Here is a 24,678-nt window from a genome sequence, read left to right on the forward strand (position 1 = left end):
ACAAACCAGGGAGGTGGGGGGGAGGCAGGAACAGTGGTGATGAGATATGGGGATTGGTAAGGAGACCACATGAGCCTTGTGGGCTGCAGTATACTTTTAGTTTTTGTCCCTAGGGAGCTGGGAACCAACAAGGGTTCTGAGCAGAAGGGGGTACTCAGGCCTCTGAATTCACAGTATTTGCAGATTCATCCAACATCAGATCAAAAATATGTGAAAAAAAAAACTGCATCTGTAATGAACATGTACAGACTTTTTTCCTCATCATTATTCCATGAGCAGCAACAGGTATTTTCATAGCATTTGCATTGTATTAGGTATTCTAATTAACGTAGAAATGACTTAAAGTATCTGGAAGGATGTGTATAGATTCTATGCAAATACTATATCATTTTTTAAAAAGGACTTGAACATCAGAGGATTTTGGTATCAGTGGGGATCCTAGAACCAATCCCCTGTGCATACCCAGAGACAACTGGGGTTGTTTTTATGGTGGTGCTGGATCTTGAACTGAGGGCCCCATATGTGCTAGACAACTGCTCTACCACTGAGCAACATCTCTCTTAAGAATTTTTATTTTGAGACAAGGTCATGCTAAGTTACACAGGCTGGCTTCAAACTTGTGGTCCTCCTGCTTCAGCCACCCAAGTAGCTGGTATTACAGGTGTGTGCCACCATGCCTGGCCCACAGTTGTGTTCTTAACAGGCCCCCTCTCTCCACTGTATGGCAAACAGCCCAGAGGGGTGAGAGTCGGAAGTCAAAAGGTACAAGACTCAAGCACGGGTGGACAGTGACAGTGAATGGAACAAAACAGTAATAAAAACAATAACGAAACTCTCCGTGTATAAGATCTTTTATTTGTAGAAAACAAGATGATTCTAAAATACATATTCAAAGGAACTAGACTAGCCAAAGCAACTCAGAACAGAGGACTCGCACAGCCTGATTTCAGGACTAACCATAAAGCTACAGTAATAAAAAAACGTGGTTTTGGCAAATGGACAAATGTACAGATCTATGTTAGAGAAGAATGCCCAGAAAGGACCCACACAAACCTGGCCAACTGATTTCTGACAGAGGCAGCTCAATGGAGAAAGGATGGTCTTTTAAAATAAACAGAGGAATTGGACATTCCTATGCAAAATAAAGCCAAACAAAAATAAAATTTCAACCTACACCTCATAACTCATACAAAAATTAAATTAGGGGTTAGGGATGTGGCTCAGTGATAAAGCACTTGCTTGGGGATGTGGTGGGGCAGCATGGGAAGAACAGAGGCACTTTAAGATAGGGCAAAGGGGAATGCAAGGAAGGGGGGGCAGTGGGGTTGAAAAGACGGTGGAACGAGAAGGACATCATTACCCTAAGTACATGTATGAAGAGGCGAATGGTGGGACTCTACTTTGTGTACAACAAGACACATGAACAATTTTGCTCTATATGTGTACTATGAATTGAAATGCATTCTGCTGTCATAACAAATCAGAATAATTAAAAAAAAAAAGGCACTTGCTGAGCATAAAAGAGGTCCAGGATTCCATTCCAGCACCATGCACACACACAAAAAACCCAGACCAAAGCAGTGGTGCACACCTGTCGCTAATCTGGAGGCTGAAGCTGGAGAATCACAGTTCAGGTTCAGCCTCAGCAATTTAGCAAGACCCTAAATATAAAAACTAAAATGGCAAGGGGTGGAACTCAGTGTTAGCATGCTACTGGGCTCAATCTCTAATACCACAAAAATAAAAATGAAAGCCCTAACTAATTAGAACAAATAAAGACATGTAAAACACAATAAAAATAAATTAAAAATAAATAAATAAAAGAAAGCCTGCCCAGAGCTCCCTGGCAGCCTGTGCCAGTCAGTGCCACCAAGTGATGCCACCAAGGCAGATGCTATAGAAGCTGGGCTTCCGTCTGACTGGCTTCCGCCCAGACGACAGGGAGCTCAGTGTTGCAAAACCAAAAGACATACCAACCCAAACCACAGGAAGACTCCCTCAGCTGAGCCGGTAGCTCGTGCTATCCAGCCACAGTCCCCTGATTTTGATTGATGGGTTCCTAGTACTCCATTGCCCTCAGGTAGAAAAAACAGTCCTAAGGCACAGTTCTATAGGGTACAAATTTTAGGCCCCAGGGCCATCTGGGGGGGGGGGTCTGAGGCCAGGAGATTGCCACCCTCTCTCGGGACAGAAGACAGGCCCCAGGGTCAGGATAGATGGGGCTGTGTCGCCAGTCTATGCCAGTCTACCTTGGGCGTTTCCTCTGGGGCTGGCCTGGTTGTACCAGGGTGTATCACCCAGAGGGCAAGTGTCACCCCAGCAGGAACTGCTGCTGCCTACTCAGCTCATCTGCCAGCCTTGCAGCTCTGAAAGACTCTTATCACTGGAAAAATGTGTCATAGGTCAGGGTCTCTAGGGTGCCTCCCCCTTCCTCTGGACACAGGGGGTGTCACTAGGGTCCTGAGCATCTGCTGGCCTCTTGTCCACACCTGTGGATCCATAGTGTGTTCAGGGTGACCCAAAGGAGGTCTCCTGTTACAAAGACAGCAGGGGGCCCACACTTCCAGGGCCACCTGGCTCCCAGACGGGAAGCAGGAGTTAAGAGGTGATGGCCCACTAGTATGGGACCCTGCTCAGCCCAATCTTACCACCAAAGAAGCCATTCAGCAGAGATACCACTGGCACCCTAACTTAGGATTGTAGCCATTTTTCCCCTTAGCCCTATCATTGTTATTATTCTTTGTATCAAAAGGGGCAAGGCTCAGTCCTCCCTGCAAGGAAGATGCCTTTGCCTCAGGATCCACCCACCCCAGGGAGACTGTGAGTCCTAAAAGGCAAGTCTCAAGGCTGTCGTCTAGCTCCCCTGCTCAATAAATGTACATTTATTCATTCAACAAATACATAAGCTCCTACAACATGCCAGGACAGCAAGGGATGAGCAGACCAAAACCCCTGTCCTTGAGGAGCAGATGTTCTGGGAGACCTGGGACAGCAAGCAAACATGCACTGAATAGCTGCAGAGCTGCAAAGCACTCTAAAAAAACCCCACCAGGCAGCCAGCCTGAGAATGGTGGGGGCTTTCCACCAGCCAGGCAAAGGGGATGCCTCTCAGACCTGAGATCTGCATAGGGACTGAGGAGGGCAGAGCAAGTCACAGAGAAATAGGGACAAAGGAAATGCAGATGATGGGAACAGAGTGTGCCTGAGGGTCCTGGAGATGGCAGGTCATTTTGGTGGAGGGTGAGCGAGGAGAGAGGAGAGTTGAGGGCGGGGAGATGAAGGGGTGTGGTTATGGGAGGTCTTGGGTTTGCTTTGAGTGAGGTGGGAGCCATGGAGGGCTCAAAGCAGAGGAGGGATGTAGTATCTTTTCAGGATGTAATGTGGACACTGATGTGGGATATGAGGATACTGTGGAGGGCTCTCTAACCTGGTCCAGACCCACTCATCCAATCCCAGCAGTGAGGCTGCCACAGCCAGGGTGAGGGCCAGCACTGGCCATCTACCCTTCCATATCCTCCCCTACATGTCCAAGTGCATTCTAAATTGGGCCCATGTGACCAAAACTAGTGCCCGGCACATGGAAAATGTGCCAAAGACATGAACCCAGATCAGAGGAAAAGGAAAGCTGGAAAATCCAATAAAACCAGGGGTGAATTACAGGCCACCATGTCAGGGGGCAAGGCCACCAAGGCCCAGGCTCTGGGCACACTAAAATGACAGCATCCATGGACAAACTCAATGCCTCAGTTTCCTCATTGATAAATGTGGGATCAAGCACCAGTCCCATAGTGGGCAAGGCACCTGTACCAAGGCCCAGAGTAGACCATGGCACATTAAGGATCCTGCTGTCTCTCACTGGGATGGACAATCAAGGTGACGCCCCAATGCTGTCCCATCCCTGCCTCTATTCCTTACCCCTTGGGGTAGTCAGAATGCTCTAAGCTGCAGTTACAAACATGCCAATACAGAAACATCTCTACAGAGTGTCCTTTGTTTGGAAAACTAATTGTCGAATGATATAAGCAGGATGATCCCAGTTCAAGAAAACATGCCAAAAAAGACCCAACCCCAAAAATGCTGCATATTTTCTACAGAACCAGCAAATACATAAAAAGACCAGAGGGAGCAGGCCCTAAATACACCAGAGACTGGGCCCGGTGGCACACGCCTATAATCCCAGCAGCTCGGGAGGCAGAGGATCACAAGCTCAAAGCCAGTCTCAGCAACTTAGTGACCCCTGAGCATCTTAGCAAGACCCTGTCTCAAAATAAAAAATAAAACAGGCTAGAGGGGCTGGGGATGGGGCTCACTGGTTAACACCCCTGGGCTCAATCCCTGGTACCAAATAGATAGACAGATCGACCAAAAGACAGACCTCAGACCGAACCGACCAACTGACCAGAGGATCTGGCAGGATAGACTCCAAACTGGCAATGGTTTTCTTACACAGCTGGGAGGAAGGGACAGGGTAGGTGGTGTGCTCTTCCTCATCTGTGATGGTTTCCCTTTTTACAAGAATGCTGTCTTCATGCTCAACTTGCATAATTAAATTTAGGCAAAGCAGGCATCTCATGGGTGGTTTCCTGACCCTCACGTGCCCACTAGTTCACTGCCAATCTACAGTGTGCAAGCAGCAGGCCAGGAGTGTGCAGGGACCTCAGAGCCTGCTGTTCCCTCTGCCTAGGGGCTGTTTCCAAGTCTTTCAAGAGCTGATTCAACTGCAGTACCCCCACCTAACGGCCCCCTCTAAAGCTACCCCGGCTACCTTCTCATTCCCCGAGTCCCCACGATCTTCAAACAGTTCTTCATTTACCTATTCCCCTGTTTTTCAGTCCATTTTAGTCCCTGTTGGGTCCCCAGCACCTGGCTCAGAATAGGTACTGCCAGTTAGACACACAGCTGATGACCTTAAAGGATCCAGAAAAGCTGGGTGCAGTGGCACATGTCCACAATTGCAGTTAGGAGGCTGAGGCAGGAAGATCACAAACTCAAAGTCTTCCCGGGCAACTTGGTAAAATAAGTTGTCACAAAAATTAAAAGGTAGGGGGGCTGGGATTGTGGCTCAGTGGCAGAGCACCTGCCTCACATGTATGATGCACTGGGTTTGATCTTCAGCACCACATGAAAATAAATAAATAAAATAAAGGTATTGTGTCCATCTACAACTAAAAAAAATTTTTTAAATTAGAAAATTAAGAATAAATAATAAAAAGGTCTGGAGTGTAGGTCAGTGAGGGGACAAAAGGATCCTGAGACCCCAAAGCTGCTCCATTCTGTGACCTCAGCCCCATCTTCAGTCACAAATGCCATGTCTACCACTCAGCCCAGCTCCCAAGACAAGCCCACACCTGCCCATTCCCACTGTCCCCAATAAGAGTTCAGGAGGACACAGACCTGGTCACACCCCAGCCTCTCTGCTCCTCCCTATGGGACTTCAGGCCAGTCCTTTGGCTCTAGCCTCAGTTTCCCTCCCTCTAAAGCAGTGATCCTAAAAGTGCAGCTGTCTTGTCAGGGGTGCTGGGACCACATAATCAGATTTTAATTTTAAGTCTCCAGGCAGGACATCTCTACAAATGTCAGGTATTATGTCACAAACATCCAAGAGTAGATGAAACCAAAATGGTCACCCAGCCCCTGGTTCAAGCTGAGGGTGCTCCCACAGGGGAAATTCCCCATCACCCAGCAAGGCCCCAGTTGCCAAATACCAACAGGAACCTAAAATGTACCCGGAAACAGGAGTCTTTTCTCTCCTGTGCCATTTTGTTTGGAGGCTTGGCAATTTTTTTCTTTTATTCAGATTGCAGCTAATGCCCTATAAATATCTCATTATTGGCTTGCAATTCTCCAAAGCTTTGGCACAATAAGGGCCTAATTACAGCATGCAGTTGGTTTTACCCCAGTAAATTAGGGTTTAGCGGGTGCTCCCATTTTTTCAGCAGTTGGGGAACCTATAATTTCAGCATTCACATTTAAATTGGGCAAAAGTTGGCAGCTGCTGCTCTCAGACAAATGCAAATGCAGAAAGAAATGTGGGTATCCATTCGGTAACCAATTCCTTCTTTCCCAGCTCAAAAAGCTCTAGAACTATCCAGAAGGTCATCCTCCAGGCTCCCTCAAAATGACCCAGCTTGTTACCAGGGAATTTCAATATCCTGTACATAGGTAGGGCCATGTTCAGTTCAGTTCCTCCCTGGGCAAAAAGCTCTAACAACCCCACTTGGGAGAGCCCAGAGCTAAGCTCTAGAGATATTTGTCTTTCTAGTTATAAAAGTAAACCCCCAATGAGTAAAAGCAAATCAAACTATCATGGGAGGTAAACCACGTCAGGGGTTAGAGTGCAGTACAACTTTCCAGGCTTTTTATATCAAAAATACAACTGTTTTAAACAAGACTGTGCTGAATACAGTGGTGCACATCTGTAATCCCAGCAACTGGGGAGTCTGAGGCTGGAGGATCCCAAGTCTGAAGCCAGCCTCAGCAACTGAGCAAGACCTTATCTCAAAAAATGAAAAGGGCTAGGGATGCAGCTCAGTGTTACAGCGCCCCAGGTTCAATCTCTAGGACTTCTAAAATGTAGACGTATACACATACATACATAAACAAACAAGAGGGGACCACGCTGCCCATGATATACAAGTCTTCTACAGCTTTCTGGGTCATTAAGTATTCTTCTAGATCATTCTCAGTGTATTTCATAGTCAGTTGTCTGGACACACTGTTTGGCCAAATCCCCTATTGTTGGGTGTTTCAGCTCCCAAATTCCCACCATCAGACACAAAATGGGTGTAAATAATGTTCACAGCCAAATATTTGTTTGCAGCCATGATTCCCACTTAGAAACAAACCAGGAACAGCCTCCAGCTGGCACGTCAGGATCTGAGGAACGGGATGTGCTTTCTTATGTGTGAGCATCTCACAGGTCCTGGTCACAGCTGCACCCACCAAGAGTTTTAACACTACCTGGCCTAATGGGCACTCAGTTCAAGTATGTGCTAAAATGAGGAGTTTCTGATATTAACAAAGTAATGATGAGTTTCTTCTCTTTAAGGAAAAAAAAATGAACACTGATCATCAGAGCCCTGATCCAGGCTAAAGGCAGACAGCACTCAAGACCAAGATGGCAAAAGAACCCTGTCTTATGTTTCACAAGGATTAGTTCATTTGATTCTCAGGCAACTCCCAGAAGACAGAAAGCATCATGATTCTATTTTTCAGATGAGGAAACCATGGCCCAGACAAACGAGATCACTCATACGGTGTGTGGCAACACCAGGAGAGCCACACTCCTAGACACCTCTGGCCTCCACCCATTCGAGATGGCCAAGGTACTAGAGACCACCTGGGCAAGGATATGGCCTTTTCAAAATGCAATTTGGTTTTCACCAAAAGAAAGGTCAATGGAAATAACTGCCATTGGGGCTGGAGTTGTGGCTCAGGGGTAAAGTGCTCACCTGGCATGTGTGAGGCACTGGGTTCTATCCTTAGCACCACATAAGGGTAAAATAAAGATATTGTGTCCACTTATAACTAAAAAATAAATGTTTAAAAAAAAAGAAAAAGAAATAACCACCAGAGTTTCCAAGTGGCTTTGAACACCTAGGATCCACTAAGGAACAAACCAGTCCAGGAGGTGGGTCATGTGCGCCAATAGCCATCTGGCATACATTTGTCCAGCACTCACCAAGGCACAGGCAGCAGCCCGGTGGCTCATCCACATCCCCGGAGGAACACATTACCATGACGAAATGTTAATGTAGCTGGAGATGGTGGAGTCCCACAGACAGCTGTTTCTTGTTAAACGAAAAAGGGCAGAGGGCCTCTACATACAGAAAAATCTACTCTAATAAAATCAAGGGAAAGCTGAAAATCAGAGAGCACCCTCAAGCTTGCTTGGGACCAGGTTCAGAGAGAGAGGAACAATGACAGGGGCCACTTTTCCTCTGTTCAGATCCCTCCCTGCTCCCAAGGCTCAAAATGGCCAGCAACACCACCCCGATTCCTCTTTGACCTTGTCTCTCACTACACTGGCCTCCAGGTACCATCTTACCTCAGGGCCTTTGCACTGACTGTTCCCACAACCTGGGATGCTCTTGCCTCAATCTCCACAAGCTCTTTTCCTTACCTCCTTCAAGTCTCTACTCAAATGTCACTTGACTCCCCGATTTACAGTATAACTCCCCCACACACTATGATCTCTCCTTTATCCATTTTTTCATAAGTGTTATCACCTTCTACCACAGTTTCTCCTTTATCTGCTCCCTGCTGGAAGGTCAGCTCCCCCAGCCAGGAGTTTTGGTATCTATCTCAGGGCCATGTACCCAGGCACACAGAAAAATCACTCCAAAGTGTTAAAAACATTCTTCAATGAAGACCTTTTGTTTTAAGTACTTTCTCTGTGCTAACTCCAAGCATTCTAAAATGTCTCATCTAATCTCTCAACTCTTAAGAATTTTCACCTTATTATAACTCCCATTTTAAAGAGGAGTTCAGTTCCTCACATAAGGACTCAGTCTGCAGTGAGGGCTGGCACCCTGAGGTGGAATAGACCAGCCCCCTTCCTCACTGAGGGAACTGAGGCTCAGAGAGGTAATAGATGCATGAAGCCCAGCCCAGCTGACCCACCCACTGGAGGCCCCACCTTCCTCCTGCTCCTCATTAGAAGAAAAAAATTCTGCTGGGCATGGTGGTGCACACCTGTAATCCCAGCAACTCAGGAGGCTAAACAGGGAGGAGTCCAAGTTTGAGAAAGAAAAGAAAAAGAAAAAAATGCCCAGTCCATCCTTCTTGCCAGCTCCTTGCAAGGCTCTGGGTTTAATCCCTGGTGCCAAAAAAAGGGGGGGGGGCGTCCCCAAAGGCCTATAGATCTATCTGCAAGTGCAGAGCAGAAAAGCCAAGGATCTCAAACTCCAATGTAGCCTGATGGGGTAGGAACTGCTGGTTCTGAAACTCAAAGAGCTAGAACTACACCAGATGCAGGCCCCGCAGAGTGAGGTAGTAATGAGAGTGACTGGAGCCATGGGTAGAGAACCAAAGGAATTAATCATTAACTTAACCAGGCTCCAAGGGAGGATCCAGTTATCACCCCTATTTTTTTTTAAACTGGGAGGGAGCCCAGGACCTTCCACAGGCAAAGCACACACTGTACCACAGCTACACCCCAACCCTATCACCCTCATGAGAAAAGGAACCCAGAAAGCCAAATCCATTCAGCAAAGTTACACAGTCAAACATGGTGGATCCCAGGACCTGTGCACTACATCACAAACCTCTATAAAGATGTGGGGGTTTTTTCTAGCACCACAGGAATCTAAATTTAATGTGAAATCTACATTTATTTTATTTTTTTTAAGAGAGAGTGAGAGAGAGAGAGAGAGAGAGAGAGAGAGAGAGAGAGAGAGAGAGAGAGAGAGAATTTTAATATTTATTTTTTAGTTCTCGGCGGACACAACATCTTTGTTGGTATGTGGTGCTGAGGATCGAACCCGGGCCGCACACATGCCAGGCGAGCGCACTACCACTTGAGCCACATCCCCAGCCCCGTGAAATCTACATTTAAAATGTTGGCACCTCTCAGCTCCCAGGGCCAGTGATCTGCAACCCCTGGTACAGTCCTGAGCTAAGGGGGCCACTCTCAGAAAATCCACAAAGAGGAAGCAAAGAAACAAAGCAGCTGTGCTGACCCACTAGGTGCTGGCCTAGCCACAGGCCCTTGACTCGCTTTCACTCATTCCTTAAGCCTGCCAGGATGCCCACTGTATATGCACAGCACACTCGAGGAAAGAAACAGGTTCAGCTCAGTTGGGCCAAATTCATGAGAGGAATTAGGGAGTGTAATTCAAAGTGTGGCCCACCTTCAGCAGCCTCCTAGCAGGGCTTTGTAGTTGAGAGGCCTTACCCACATTCCAGAAATAGAAGAATTTAAGCTCTCTTTGAGTACTGTACCCAAGAAAAGGTCTTTTTACAACTTAGATTTTCAGGCACTGAATTAATGATCTTAACTGCTGATGTCTACATTGCAGGATTCTGGGAAGACAATGCCATGGGAGCCACCTCAGCAGTCATGGTGAGCACCAGGTTGGAGGGACAAGGAGAGGTGGGTGTAAGGAGGCACGGCAAGGAGTAGAGGGACTGAAGGAGGTGGGGAAGGGTCAGAGACTTGAGCCCCCAACCCAGAATCCCAATCCCTCTTTGAACAGCTTCAAGCAAGAGTGCATGGCTCAGCTCTCCAAGCCTCAGTTTCCTGCTCTGTAAAATGGGGACCACTGCAGTGCCACCCTCATAAAGCTTAAGTGAAGTTCAATTAAAAAATTAATTTAAAAAAATGAAGTTCAGCCAGGCACAGTGGCAAACACCTGTAATCCCAGCAGCTCAGGAGGCTGAGGCAGGAGAATCCCAAGTTCAAAGCCAGCCTCAGCAATTCAGCAAGGCCCTAAGTAATTTAGCAAAACCCTGTTTCAAAATTAAAGAAAAAAAAAAGAAGTCCAATACAAAATTTAAAAGCATTTTAATTCTAGTTCAATTTTGCCATTAATATAAAAGGAATCAGCTAAGTAAGTAATAGCCCCATCCATGGAGACCTACTATATACCAGGCATTACACTAAGTAAGCACTTTTTTTTTGAGACAGAGTCTCACTATGTTGCCCAGGCTGGTCTGAGCTCCCAGGCTCAAGGGATCTTCCTACCTCAGCCTCCCAAATTAGTAGGAACTACAAATTAGCACACCTACTAGCCAGCTAAAACAAACTCTTTTTTCTCCCCCGGTGCTGTGGCTCAAACCCAGGGTCTCATACACACTGAGCAAGCACTCTACTACAGAGCCATATCTCCAGCTCTTAAAGCAAGGGCTTTCAGGGCTGGGGATATAGCTCAGTTGGAAGACTGCTTGCCTTGCATGCACAAGGCCGTGAGTTCAATCCCCAGCACCAAAAAAAAAAAAAAAAAAAAGCAAGGGCTTTCAATGCACTATACACTGTATCCTTGCCACATTCTTTTTGAAGAACCATAATCCAATTTTTTGGGGGGGAGGGAGATTTGGGAAGTGAATGAATGAGAACAGTGCTTGCTGCCACCAAGTTGCTGACTCTCAATTTCTTGATATATGGTAAGATGGACTAATACCGTCAGCCACAGCAGAGCAGTATGCAGAGGTGAACTCCTCAATCCCAAAAGATGGAGAAGGAAAAGTCCCCCTTTCCTCTCAGTCCGTCACCAGTCCCTCAACTTGGATCATTTAAGACTTGGAGGAGCTAAACCACTTGTGCAAAGTCACAAGGCAAATGAAAAAGAGTTCTGAAGATGCCCACTGGAAGCCTGGGCAGGAAGGAAGACAGCTATGCAGAAGGGTCCCACAGCCCAGTCTGAATTTCAACTGCCCCCAACTCCACACCTTTCTGCCACAGTAGACAGTGCCAGAGACAAAGTAGCAAAGGAGGAAATTCTGGCTGCTGTGAGAAAAATCCCAGGACTCTCAGAAGGCAGGGCAGGCCTGAGTGCTGTCAGGCTCTGCTGTGCAAGAGCCTGGTGGCCTTGGATGGATAGCAAGTCCTTCCTGAACCTCCCAGTTCATCTCTAAGGAGGTGACAAAAAACCTTCTTGCCACTTGCTCATTGCTGGGATTCAAAACACAGAACCAAGGAGGAGCTTAGCCTGAGACCTGCTGGATAAATTCTATCCCTTAAGACTGATAACAACAATAATAACAATAATTATGAAGACGATGACAGCAATGAGGATGTTATCACTTGGCAGGCACACCATCACAAATGAAGTACTTCCTGGAATGCAGAAGTGGACGCCCATGTGAGAAACAGAAGGATAAGAAGGGAGGGGAAAGGGGTAAATTGACATCCCTTGGTGTCAGCAAGCACTGTTCTCATTCATTCACTTCCCAAATCCCAAGACTGGAATTTGCCCACTGGACAAGTAGAACAAACTGAGGCTTCTCGGGGCTGCTCAGTTATTGCTTCTTTGGCTTGATCAGGCAAGTAGCCTATTCCCAGAGGCCCCTAAATTGCAAGCTTTGGCTTGGGGGTTGGCCCCTGTGTGCAAGGGTAGGCCCCAGAATGCACTGACATGGGCCAGGAAAAATCCCTAGAGAAAGTTCCCTACAGGGTCCTATATCCATTTGAGAGAGGAAAGAGTTCAATTCTCACCCTTCAGCTCTTCTCTGCTCCACCCTCCTGTCAGCCCCTTCCAGAGGGGTCGAGCCAGAGAGTCAGGAGCTGCCAAGGAAGTAATGAGTAGACACCAGGGCAGATAGGATTCAATGGCAAAAGAGGAGCCAGCAGACACAAAGTTGAAAAGTCAGCCTTGAAGAACCAGACAAGAGACTCCATGGAGAATCCAGTCCGTAAGACAGTGGAGGGCAGCTAGGGTAATCGGGAGGAATTGATAACTGTTAGTCTGCAAGGGACACAGATGGGCAGACGAACGGCGGAGATCATTCTGTATAGCTAGCCAGATAGTGGGCGGGGGCAGGGGGGAATGAGGGGTATGCTGCTAGATGGGTCTGGACAGATGGACAGCCAAATGGTGGTATTAGAGAGGCATGCCCAGAACAGAAAGACAGCCAACCAGACAACAGGGGCTGCCCCTGATAAATGAACCGCCAGTGAGACCGCAGGGGTCTCCCTGATAAATATCTAAGTGGCAGGTTTCATCCCTGATGGAAGGACAGATGAGCAGGAGGATCTATCCCCGATCACAGGCAACCAGGTGGCAGAAGTGACCTACAAAAAGTGGGACCAGATAACACTGCGGGGGTCTACCGCACTCCTTGTTCGACGATACCCAGCCCATGCGACCACCCCTGGGTCTGCACCCCAGCCCCTGCAGGGAACCCTCTGCCCAGGCGTCCCACAGGGACCGCCTCCTTGTCCCAGTCGCGGGTACGCAAACGCCGCAGTTACGCCGGCGGCGCAGGGAGCGCCATTCCCGGTACGCCCTCCGCGCCCTAGGCCGCCGCCCTCCCGCAGTCCCCGCCGCGCTCGCTCACCGACCCACGAAGTTCTCGAGTACTGAGCTCTTGCCGGCGCTCTGGCCGCCCACCACAGCGATCTGCGGCAGGTCCAGGTGGCAGCTCTGGCCGATGGAGCTGAAGGCGTCCTGCAGCTTGTTGACCAGCGGAATCAGCTCTTCCATTCCGCGGTTGCCCATGGCGCCGGCGGCCCCGGCCCGAGCGCCCGGCGCTCCGCGCCCACCCCCGACCCTTAACGACCCGGCCCCGCGGCGTCGGTGGCCGTTGCTCCCTGCCGGCCCGGGTCTCGGCGCGACGCCCGCTCCCGGCTCGGCCTCACGGTCGCCGCCTCATCCGGTTCTCAGGCGACATCCGACCTGAGCGACCTCCCGCCCCGGCCTGTGGGCTGCTCCCAAAGCACTTGTGTTGCAGCCGATTGGTCAGAACCGCTATCACTCCTGCACTTGAGCCAATGGAGGCGAGGCACGGACTTAAGGCTATGTAGGCCTTCCCCCTAGGGAACGTCACGCAAGCTCATTGGATGAAAGAAGTGTCGCTGGTGTCCAAAGGCCAATGGGAGCAGAAAACGAGTTGTCAAAGCAGCGGGGCGGTGTCTCTGGAAACTACACGTCGGATCCGCCCAGTAGGGAGATCTGCGTCTTATTGGTAGGCAAACACGCCAGTCGTGAAAGCTGACCAATGATGTTAGGAACCGATCCTAAAACATTGATTTGTCTCTTGACACTACCTACTTCCCTATAAATTTCCCATTGGCTTATATAAATACCACTTCGCAATTCCCGCCAATAAGAGAAAAAAGGGTGGGCTTTAACATCCGAATCTTGACTCTGATTGAAGACTGTATCTGTCAGTTGAAGTAACTCCGTTCTTACCAGTGATGTTCGTGTTACAGTCCTTCTGAAGGGGAGGGTAAGATCCACCGTACTTGCCGTGGGGTGACACCTCGTGGTAGTAACCAGTGATTGTCACTTGAGTGCCGGGGTCTTGAGAAAACTACAAGTCCCACGATGCCTCACGGCTCCCAGCCCGCAAGTCAGCTTTCGGAGTAGGGTCCCTACTCGCTTTGAAGATGAGTCAGACGACACTATTGCTTCCTAGGGAGAGGTCATAGTCACGCCTTTGCAAATATGGTGCCTCCCCCCATCTGCGAGTGTCCCATCTTAATGCGTTTAGTCCATCACGGATCTGAGAACTCAATGAAACAACAGGATCCTTTCCCTAATGCAAAGCCGCTGTTTTTCAGACAAAGGTGGGGATTCTGGAAACTGTAACTCTAGGCCCAAAGTGATTTTATTCCTCTGGGCATACGTGGGCCAGAAAACAGGGAATTCAGTGTGTTAATAGGAGCAACACAGAATGCAGAAGGGGATTGACACACGAGTGGGTACACGGACATGCAGAAACAGTGGGAAGGAGGATGACAGGTCTCAAAAATGGGCAAAAAAATTATTCACACCTAACTTTTTTTTTTTCCCTTTTGAGGTAATAAAGAGCCTTTTACTCTCCAAAACTGAAAACAAATAAGTGTGAGGGAGAGAGAACAACCAATAAGGTTTGGTATTGCAGACGTGATTCCAACTGCAGAAACTAGAAACTCCCTGTCCATTCAAGGAGTTGGTTGAATAATAATATGCAGAAACTGTAAAAAAAAATAAGAAAAAATAAAAAGAAAGAAAAAAAGAGAAAAGATTAGGAAGCTCTTTATGTACTGGCCTATACAAAATTTGAGGATACTAAGGTGAGGAGGAATAAAATTCAGAACTGCATTGTACAGGATTCTGACTTTAGAGAAAAACAATATACATACATGGAAATTTTCTGGAATGCATAAATTAATACAAATAGTTTCACTATTGAGTTGCTCCTCACAACTTTTTCAGTTTTAAAAACCTAACTTAAAAACACCAGCTCTGTAACAGCTCATATTTGGGTTAGATCATGGGCCACTTTGTTAACTGTGTGATCCTATGGCCTACATGTTTCTGATTTCCCCAAAACTCATGTTGAAACCGAACCCCAATGTGATGGTATTTGGAGGAAAGAACTGATTAGATCATAAGAGCAGAGACCTTTTAAATGTAATTAGTGCCCATATAAGAGACCCCAGGAAGCTACTTTGTCCCTTATACCATGTGAGAACACTTTGATAGTCATCCATCTAAGAACCAGGAAGCAAATCCTCACCAAACACCAAATCTGCTAGCATCATGATCTTTCCAGCCTTCAAAACAATGATGAATAAATTCCTGTGCTTTCTAAGCCACCCAGTTCATGTCTGAACAGTCACTGATAGTAACCAAATAGCTTCATAGCTCTGAACCTCAATTTCCTCATCTATAAAATGGGAACATACCTGTATCTTGCATCATAACTTTGCAAGAATTAAATACACATGACAACACTTTAGTGATAGTATGTGTGTATGTGCCTAGCTTGCCAGAGGCCCTGGGTTCCATTCCCAGGATGGCCCCCAGAAAAGAAAACATGCCATAGCGTAAAAATGTTAGATCACATGTATTACCACATCATTTACTGACAGCTACACTGTGTCACATGTCAATTGAAACTAAAAGCCAGGCATGGTGGCACATGCCTGTAATCCTAGCTACTTGAAAGGCTGAGAAAGGAGAACCACAAGTTCTAAGCAGCCTAAGCAAGTTAGTGAGACCCTGTCTCAAAATACAATTTAAAAGGGCAGCGCTGGGGATGTAGCTCAGGGGTGCAGCACTTGCCTGACATATGTGAGGCCCTCAGTTGAATTAAGAGTCAAGACTAGCCAGGTGCCATGGCACACACCTGTAATCCCACCAGCTCGGGAGGCTGAGGCAGGAGGCTTTCGAGTTCAAAGCCAGCCTCAGCAACTCAGTGAGACACTTAGAAATTCAACAAGACCCTGTCTCTAAATAAAATACAAAAAGGGCTGGGGATGTGGCCCAGTGGTTAAGTGCCCCTAGGTTCAATCCCCGGTACCCCCCCACACTTAAAAAAAAAAAAAGAGTCAAAGGCTGGGGCTGTAGCTCAGTGGTAGAGCACTTGCCTAGCAAGGCACTGGGTTCAATCCTCAGCACCACATAAAAATAAACAAAGCTACTGTGTCCATCTCCAAATAAATAAATAAATAAGAGTGAAGACAAAAAGCAGAATCAAACTGCCATTTCCTTGACGGTGACCTTAGGTAAGCTATTTCCTCTCCCTGGGCCTGTTTCTTTACCTGTCAACAGACGGACAAGAGTGATCACCTCCAGAGTCGTTGGAAAGCCTGGACCACAGGAAAAAGGATGTAGCTCCCACCCTGAGACCACATCCTACATGCTGGGCTGTGCCAAGTGGTTTCCAGTTACCAGCTGCTGCCATGGTTCCTTTTTTTTCCCCTCCCCCCTGCACTGCTGGGGATGGAACCCAGGGATTCCTGCATGCTAAGCATGGTCACTACCACTGAGCCAATGTGGTCACTTCTTACTCTCAGTGGGAGGGGTGGACAATCCAACTGCAGTAATGCTCAGACTGGGAAGGTAATGGGGACAGGCCACCTCCCAAAAGAAAACAGACACACACTACGTTAGAATTTTTAAAAGCTTAAAAAATCCTTCAGTATCTTCCAGCCCCAACCTCCATTTCCCTTGGCCAGGTCAGCCCAGTGTTATTCCCACAGAGGCCAGGGCTTCGGTGGCCCAGGTGGGACAAAGGGTGTGGTCCCCATACATGGTGCTCATGAAGTTCCTCACGAAGTCAGGGAAGCGCTTCTCCACGATACTGGTGCGCATGGCACTCATCAGCTGCAGCTGCAGGAAGGGAGCATCAGCATGGGCCAGGGGCACCCAGGAGACCTCCCCCTGCCCTCACCCACCCCCAGGTATAGGCCACCTGGTAGGCGATATTGTGGACAGTGAGGTGGTGCAGGGCGGCTGTGTTGTCACTGTGCAGTAGAGCGTGCAGGAAGGCCCGGCTGTGCCTGTAGGTCAGCAGGGGGTGGCTGAACAGAGCCCAGCTTTCCCCACCTCCAGCCCCCAACTACATCACCTACTTCTTGCAAGTGGGGCAGGTGCACTCGGGGTCTATGGGGCCAAAGTCCTTCTCATACTGCTTCTTCTTCAACTGCAGGTTGCCTGTGGGCACCAGGGCAGAGCCAAAGCGCTGGGGACCAAGAATGGCAGTGGAAGGCAGGTCACAAGGTCTGAATCCTTCCTGGTCCCTCTCCCGCTTCCTTCTTCCCCCATCTCCCTCCCTGCCAGTACCCTGCCCATCTGTCAGCTCCCTGCCCAGGGCCTCACCGCTGTCCTTGTGGGATAAACACAGTCGAACATGTCACATCCAAGAGCCACGCAGACCACCAAATCGGTAGCATAGCTGCGGGTAGGGGGGCAGCCATGGAGGGAGTAAGAGAGAGCCTGAAGCCCTTACATGGGCTTCCCAGGCCCCTATCCCACCCCTAGCTGGGCCACATTGTCTCAAAACCATCCCCTGGGGGCAGTCATGACCTCCTTAGTTCCCCCACAGCAGGGCTGTATCCTTCCCCCATGTCTTCTACAAGCGAGGGAAAGGGTGCTCAGGAACCTGCTCCCCATAGGCAGGATTCTGTCTCTTCTCACCCCAACATACCCAACGCCCATCAGGTAGCGGGGCTTGTCCTTCGGCAGCCTGGAGGTGCTCAGTGCCACCATCTTCCAAAACTGGGCCTTGCTCTCACCACCACTCAGGCCTCCGATAGCGAAGCCTGGCACGTCCCTTTTGGTCATCTCTGAGGGTACAGATGGTCCTCAATTCACAATGATTTCTGAATTTTCCATTTTACAAAGATGCAAAAGCATACCCATACAATCATCATGTTTTCTACCTTCAGGGCTGTATTCAATAAATAACATGAGAACATCATATAAAGACAGGCTTTTTGTCAAATGATTTTGCCCAACCTTAGGCTAACACACGTCCTGAGCACATTTAAGGTTGCCTAAGCTGAGCTACAATGTTCACTAAAGCAAATGTATTAAGTTAATTTCAACTTACAATGTTTTCAAGTTATGCTGGTATAACCCCATCATTGAGCTGAAGAATAGGGTAAGGTAAAGGGTGACCAGACAAAAAGGAAATGTACCTCACATCCTTGTCCCCAGGAAAGACCTTGTCCAGATATCCATAAGACAGAGAGAAGGAGGGGGAGATATAACACACAGGAGGATGCTGACTCTGAGTGCCCTACATGCAAGACCCTCTACTTAATTCTCAGGAGAAGCCCATGACCCACACTTCCATGGCTGAAACCTTTGGAGTCAGATGAGTTTATGAGTTCAGAATTTTCTAGATTTGAGAATATGTAAACATTCCATATGCTGAGTAAGATCCTGGCATCCAACCCTGTAACATTTCTACAATTTAAAATACATGAATTCTGGAAGGCCACCAACTGAATGGCAAATTCCAAAGCATGCTAGATTTTAGAATTGGGTCTTGAACCTCTAAAATGACTAATGTTTAGTGACCTTTATCCCTCAGTTTCTAAAAAAGTTTGGTTCCACAGGGGTCCTGTGGATACCACAACCCAAGGATGCTAAAATCCCTCATATCAAATGGTATAGTACTTGCATAGAACCTATGTACATCCTCTTATAGACTGACTTTCTTTATTTTGGTACCAGGGATTTTACCAAGAGAGGCCTAACAGAGCCACACCCCCAGCCCTCTTTATTGTTTATTTTGAGACAAGGTCTCACTAAATTACTTAGGACCTCACTAAGTTGTTGAGGCTGGCTTCAAACTAGTGATCTCCTACCTCAGCCTCCCAAGCTGCTGGGATTATAAGCATGCGCCACCATGCCCAGCCCTCTCTAGATGACTTATAATACCTAATACAATATAAATGCTATGTATTTGTTGTTATATGGTACTCTGTAGGAAATAATGAAAAGAAAAATATCTGTACATGTTTAGTACTGATAAAATTTGGGGCTGGGGGGTACTAGGAATTGAACCCAACAACATTTTACCATGGAGCTATGTACCAGTTTTGTTTTGCTTTGTTTTCAGAAAGAGTCTTGCTAAGTTGCTGAGGGTCTCACTAAATTACTGAGGCTTGTGAGCTTTCTGCCTCCACCACCTGAGTATTGTTGGGTTTATAGGCATGCACCACTGCATCTGACTCAGATGCAAATTTTTTTTTCCCACATATTTTCAGACCATGATTGGTAAAGTCTACAGTTATAGAACCCAAGGGAAAGGAGGTGCAAATATAGCATCAATCAACTCATCATTGACAGATAAGGAAACTAAGCCTTCACAGCTTAAACCATTAGCCCAGGCTGTATATGCCAAAAACTGGATATTACCTACAACCGGCCTCCAAGCCCATGTATGTCTCAGACCCCAACTACCCAGTTCAACCTAGTGAGGCCATACCATTGATGAAGCAGGTGCTATCTGGAGCCGGATTTCTTTTTTTTTTTTTTTTTTGGTACTGGGGGTTGAACCCAGGGGCGCTTCACCACTGAGCCACATGCCCAGGGTATGAGACAGGGTCTTACTAAGTTACTGACCCATTTAAAGCCTCACTAAATTGCTGAGGCCAGGAATGGGAGAGGGGCCCAAAAGGCTGCATATGACTTCATGTTCTGCTGCAGGTGAGCCTTGGAACAACACTTTGAGCACTTTGGTGCTTGTCAAGCTACTGGTGGCCAAGAAACGAATTTGTTTAAGGGATATCAGCCCTGTTGTTTTTTTCTTTTTAACATTTTTTTTTAGTTGAAGATGGACACAATATCCTTGTTTCCTTTATTTATTTTTAACGTGGTACTGAGGATGTGAGATAAGTGCTCAACCACTAAGCTACAACCCCAGACCTCAGCCCTGTTTTTTGTTTTTCATTTTTTAACGAAAGAGAACAGAAAACACCAGAAAGCATCACGTGTATAAAAGTAATGCTTTCAGAAAGGCTTGGTTTCCATTTTCATAAACATCCATATACACTGAACCATGACATGAGCTGAATCTCTCACTGTGGGTCTCTGTTCAAAAGACTTACTGGACCAGGAATGGGGGAAGAGGAGGTCTGAGGACAACAATGACCTCTTCAGCACCTGCTAATAGGTAGGACAATTTGAACAGACTTTCCCATTCAATCCTCACCTCCACTCCAAGATAACTGGGATTCAGTTTCCATTTTACAGAGGAAGAGAGGCTCAGAGAGATGGAAATGCTGGCCCAGGAGCACACAGCCTCAAGGCAAAAGATCAAGGGATTCAGATGGACAGAAATGAATGCCCAGAAGTTTGCTCAGAACACCTCACTGACTTTGCTCACCTTCCCCTCTGCCCCTGATTTTAACTCCATGGTCACAATCTTCTCATTTTTTCCTTGAGCAAGTACTCCAGCCTCCCAATGGGTCTCCAACTCCAGCCTCCCAATGGGTCTCCAATTCCCTACCCCCCCCCATAAATTTTTCTATGATGTCCCTTGGCTCTGGCCACCCTCCTGCTCAGCACCTTCCCAGCACCTCAGTGTCCCCAGGTCTCCACCACTGAGTAATGCCCCAAGCCTAGCCCCTGACTCCTGACCCCGTGTATCCTACTATCTCAGGCAGCAGCAACACACTAGAGCAGTTAATGTTGTAAGTTCTGCCCAAAGCCTGGGTCCAAACCTCAGCTCTAAAATATCCAAGCTGTGAGGCCTCGAACAAGTGACATACACTTATAGGTCTCTATCTCAGTTTTCCTATCAGTATCCTTGGAAGCCTGGCAGGCTTTATCTTACAGTATTGTTATGAAGACTCAAAAGGTCAATCTCTGACCAGCATTTGGCATGGTGCCTGATGAATACCCAAACTCCACTAGTTACTGGAATTACTCCCATTCTCAAATACATTCTATTGCACACTGCCTCAGGGTCTTTGCCTTGTTCCTTCTACCCAGAACACCCTTTGACCCATTAACAATCACTGCAGGAGCAGCACTGTATGCCAGGCCTGTGTGAGGGCCTCAGCAAGGGACAAGCCCTGGTCCTGCCAGCATGTTGTTCTACCTTCAAGGCAAGTGGCCCGCAGATCCGCATCCAGCCCACCCTGGATGATGGCGAACAGGTTCTGCTTGTCCGGTTGCCGATGGGCTGCAATGCACCGGTCCAGCCAGCGGATTGACCTGTAAGAGGGCTCTGGTCACGAGCCCTAGGGGCCTGAAAAAGGGTAGCAAGGCAGGGCTGTAGGACCCAGGGCCCCTCCAAGACACACATGCACACACACCTGTACATGGCTTCTTCCACACGTGGACCTGTCACAGTGCTGCTGACCACGTCGTCTAGCTGCATGATGATGTCCGAGCCTGAGGTAAGACAGGGCAAGTCACTGGGCCTAATCTACACCTGAAGGAAAGACATGTCCTTACCTTTGAAGACAAGAAGAATCCAAAAGGTTTTTCCAAGTTCCCCTCAGCTTATTATAATTAGATGACACACCATTTGTCCTACCTCATACTGAGGTAGAATAAAAGGAATAAGAAATAGGTAGAGGGCTAGGGATATAACTCAGTTGGTAGAGTGCTTGTCTCGAATGCATAAGGCCCTGGGTTCAATCCCCCAGAACCAAAAAAAAAAAAAAGAAAGAAAGAAAGAGATAGATAGAAAGGAAACCAGGCATAGTGGTACACAACTGTAGTCCTAGCAATCCAGGAGGCTAGGGCAAGAGGATTACCAAGTTCAAAGCCAGCCTGAGCAACTTAGTGAGACCTTAGCTCAAAATATAAAATAAAAAAGTCTGGGGATGGAGCTCAGTAGGAGAGTACTATTAGGTTCGATCCCCAATACAAAAATAAAAAGAAAGGAGGCATAAAGAGGGACAAGGAAATAAAATTTTAATTTATGGTGCATGACTATAATACCAGTGACTCAGGAAACTGAGGCAGGAGGATTGAAAGTTTGAGACCAATATATTTCATAATGCACTAATAAAAAAAAATGTGGCAGGGCTGGGGGTGTGGCTCAAGCGGTAGCGCGCTCGCCTGGCGTGCGTGCGGCCCGGGTTCGATCCTCAGCACCACATACCAACAAAGATGTTGTGTCCGCCGAGAACTAAAAAATAAATATTAAAAAATTCTCTCTCTCTCCTCTCTCACTCTCTCTTTAAAAAAAAAAAAAAAATGTGGCAGAGGGGAGAAAGTTAGTTTGAGGTCAATCTCAGCAACTTAGTGAAGCCATATGCAACTCAGTGAGATCCTGTCTCAAAATAAACAATACAAAGGGCTGGGCATGTAGCTCAGAGGTTAAGTGGCCTTGGGTTCAATCCTCAGTACCAAAAAAAAAAAAAAACAAAAACAAAAAAAAACCTGCATACTTTTCTAGGCCTAACACTCCCTAAGCCAGCCAGCCTCTTTCTCAGGCCTATTACTCCCAAATTCCTGGGAATTTGTAAATCTGCCTGTGTACTATTAATTAACCTCCCCTCATAAATGAATTAAGTAAAGAGAGAAATGATTTTTGAGAATCCTACAATTTAAGAGACTTCTCAGTGCTATGTACATAGCCTGAGGATTCTGAGATTATCCAGGCCACAATGAGTCATCTTGAGATCACCAGATTGATATTGTTCCTACAAACTTTCCTCTACCCACCCCTCACCCACTTTACTTTAAAAGCTTTCAAGATGGCCCACATTCTATTTTGAACGTGTATTCCTTGCTTTATCCCAAAAGGCCTCTCTCTTGAGACTACTGGCATTTTACCTTGAATGTGTACCTACTTTCCTAAATCAACCTCTATGTCTCTGGTGCAGGGTGAAATTCTTTTCCATCAGTTAAGCCAAGAACCCCACTGTTCTAAGTCCAATTATCCTTTCTCTCAGGGGATCCTTGGATCTTCTTTAGAGACACCTCTTCTCCAGTGAAAACACTGCTTCATAACTATCACTTCATCATCAAACCCAGCATAAAATACACATGATTTAGGGTTGGGAGTGTAGCTCTGTGGTACAGCACATGCCTGGCATGCCCAAAGCTCTGAATTCCACCCCCAACACCATAAAAAATACAAAGAGAGAAAAAAAGAAAGATTGACAAATACGAATTGTCCTTAAGAAAGAACTGAGGATAGAGCTGGGATTGTGGCTCAGTACCACATATGTAAGGCACTGGGTTCAATCCTCAGCACCACATAAAAAAAGTAAATAAACAAAATAAAAGTATGAAAAAAAAAAAGAATTGAGGATATTGATGCAATCAAGGGGCCAGAAGCCTCTGGTATCTCCTCTTTTCGTCACCAGGATTTCAAAAGATATTTGTCTAGATAATTGGTTATTGAGAAATAATAGCAATGATGATAATAAAAATTATTACATATCAGGCACTGTTCTAAGAGATTTACCGACATTACTTCATTTATTCTTGTCAATGATCCTACCAAAACCGCGCTACCATATTTGACTTGCAATAAGTGAAGCTCAGGGAGGGGGAGTGATTTCCCCCAAAACCACACAATGCCTAAGGGGCATGACCCTCCGGACTTCCATCCCCTACAGACTTAAAGGGGCAGTTCTAGAGGTTCCACTCACCCAGTGCGTTCTGAATTTCCACGGACTTCTCCGGGCTCAAAAGGGTCTCATCACCATCATAGGGGGAGCGAAAGCGGACGCCCTCCTCTGTCACCTCAGACAGGGACACTAGGGACACCATCTGGAAGCCACCACTGTCCTGGAGGGCACCCCACCCAGAGCTGTCATGGTGTGGAGACGGCGGCCTCCTCACCACAGAGAAGCTAAGACATTTAGTGGGCTCCCAACCCCAACCCCACTCCACTCACTGTCAGCAGATTGTGGGGCCAATTCATGAAGCCGTGGAGACCTTCGGCTTTCTTGATCAGCTCAGGGCCCTGCAGTGAGAGAAGAAAGTACCAGGTTACTGGTGAGCACAATTCTAGGGGCCCGTAATGGGGACAGAGCTGCCCGCTTCAATCCCCGCAGCTCTCCCAAGCCCAGCACAAGGCCTGGGCGACCCAGGGTACTCAATACACATTTATCGATTGACTTTTGGAGCCATGCCCAGACCTTGAGGCCTCACCACCACCCCAACGCTCCCCACAGCCCTCCCAGAGCACAGTTCACCAACCGGTCTCAAACCCAGATGATAGGTGTTGCCCAAGCAGATGCGGCAGCCCAGGGCGTCCAGCTGCTCGGCTGTGATACCCTTCATGGTGGCCTGAGTGCCCACTGGCATGAACACTGGAGTGGCCACCGGTCCGTGCGGCAGCCGCAGTTCGCCCGCCCGAGCCCTGGAGCGACTGCATTCGGCCACCAGACGCATGATTCGCGGAGTCGCCTCCAGGGAAACCGGGGTAGCTGCTCCCGCCATCTTGACTACCGGAACCACGTGGGACGTGGAACCTGGTGGGCGGCGCCATATTTGCTACGATCACGTGACGCTCAGAGCTGGAGAATCCCCGAGAGTGTCTGGGAACCATGGCAACCGAAGTCTGAGCGCGTCTTAGCAGGATTCCTGAACGCTCCCTCCCGGAGCGCTCTAATGCAAAGAATTAAATTTTTCTAGGTTCAAATTCCATTCGGGAGACTTTTCTCTCTACAATCAAAGCCTCTCAGTGCCGTAATATTGTCCTGCACGAAATGTAGCCAATTCGGCTTAAGGGCCTTGTACAGATTGAGGATCGGGTCGTCTGGTGCACACCTCTAGTCCCAGCAACGCTGGGGGGTGAGGCAGGAGGGTTATGAGTTCGAGC

At 47.6% G+C, this 24,678-nt stretch overlaps 2 protein-coding genes across 16 annotated transcripts in view; both read right to left on the bottom strand.

Annotated features, from left to right (window-relative positions):
• Dnm2 (dynamin 2) overlaps positions 1-13,302 on the bottom strand; it is an 88,493-nt gene extending 75,191 nt beyond the window's left edge. For all 14 annotated transcript variants that reach the window (XM_026399776.2, XM_026399775.2, XM_026399773.2 and 11 more), the window contains exon 1: positions 12,997-13,302. In XM_026399776.2, coding sequence (XP_026255561.1) covers positions 12,997-13,157 — 161 coding nt within the window. In that variant the 5' untranslated portion in view covers positions 13,158-13,302. The remainder of the gene's footprint in view (positions 1-12,996) is intronic.
• A 2,922-nt stretch (positions 13,303-16,224) lies between these two features.
• On the bottom strand, positions 16,225-24,302 carry Qtrt1 (queuine tRNA-ribosyltransferase catalytic subunit 1). 2 transcript variants are annotated; one of them, XM_026399722.2, is made up of 11 exons: positions 24,054-24,302; positions 23,749-23,817; positions 23,501-23,639; positions 21,203-21,281; positions 20,986-21,101; positions 20,095-20,184; positions 17,578-17,716; positions 17,250-17,325; positions 17,003-17,112; positions 16,843-16,930; positions 16,225-16,760 (listed from the first exon to the last, which is right to left on the bottom strand). In XM_026399722.2, the coding sequence occupies exons 1-11, from the start codon at positions 24,294-24,296 to the stop codon at positions 16,608-16,610; spliced, it is 1,302 nt and encodes a 433-aa protein (XP_026255507.1). In that variant the 5' UTR covers positions 24,297-24,302; the 3' UTR covers positions 16,225-16,607. The 2 variants fall into 2 exon arrangements, with proteins under 2 accessions (XP_026255507.1, XP_026255508.1); XM_026399723.2 differs by lacking the exon at positions 20,095-20,184 and having other exon boundaries at positions 16,227-16,760.
• Positions 24,303-24,678: the final 376 nt, after the last annotated feature.

This window comes from Urocitellus parryii, chromosome 3, assembly GCF_045843805.1.
Source record: "Urocitellus parryii isolate mUroPar1 chromosome 3, mUroPar1.hap1, whole genome shotgun sequence".
NCBI classification, from domain to species: Eukaryota; Metazoa; Chordata; class Mammalia; order Rodentia; family Sciuridae; genus Urocitellus; species Urocitellus parryii.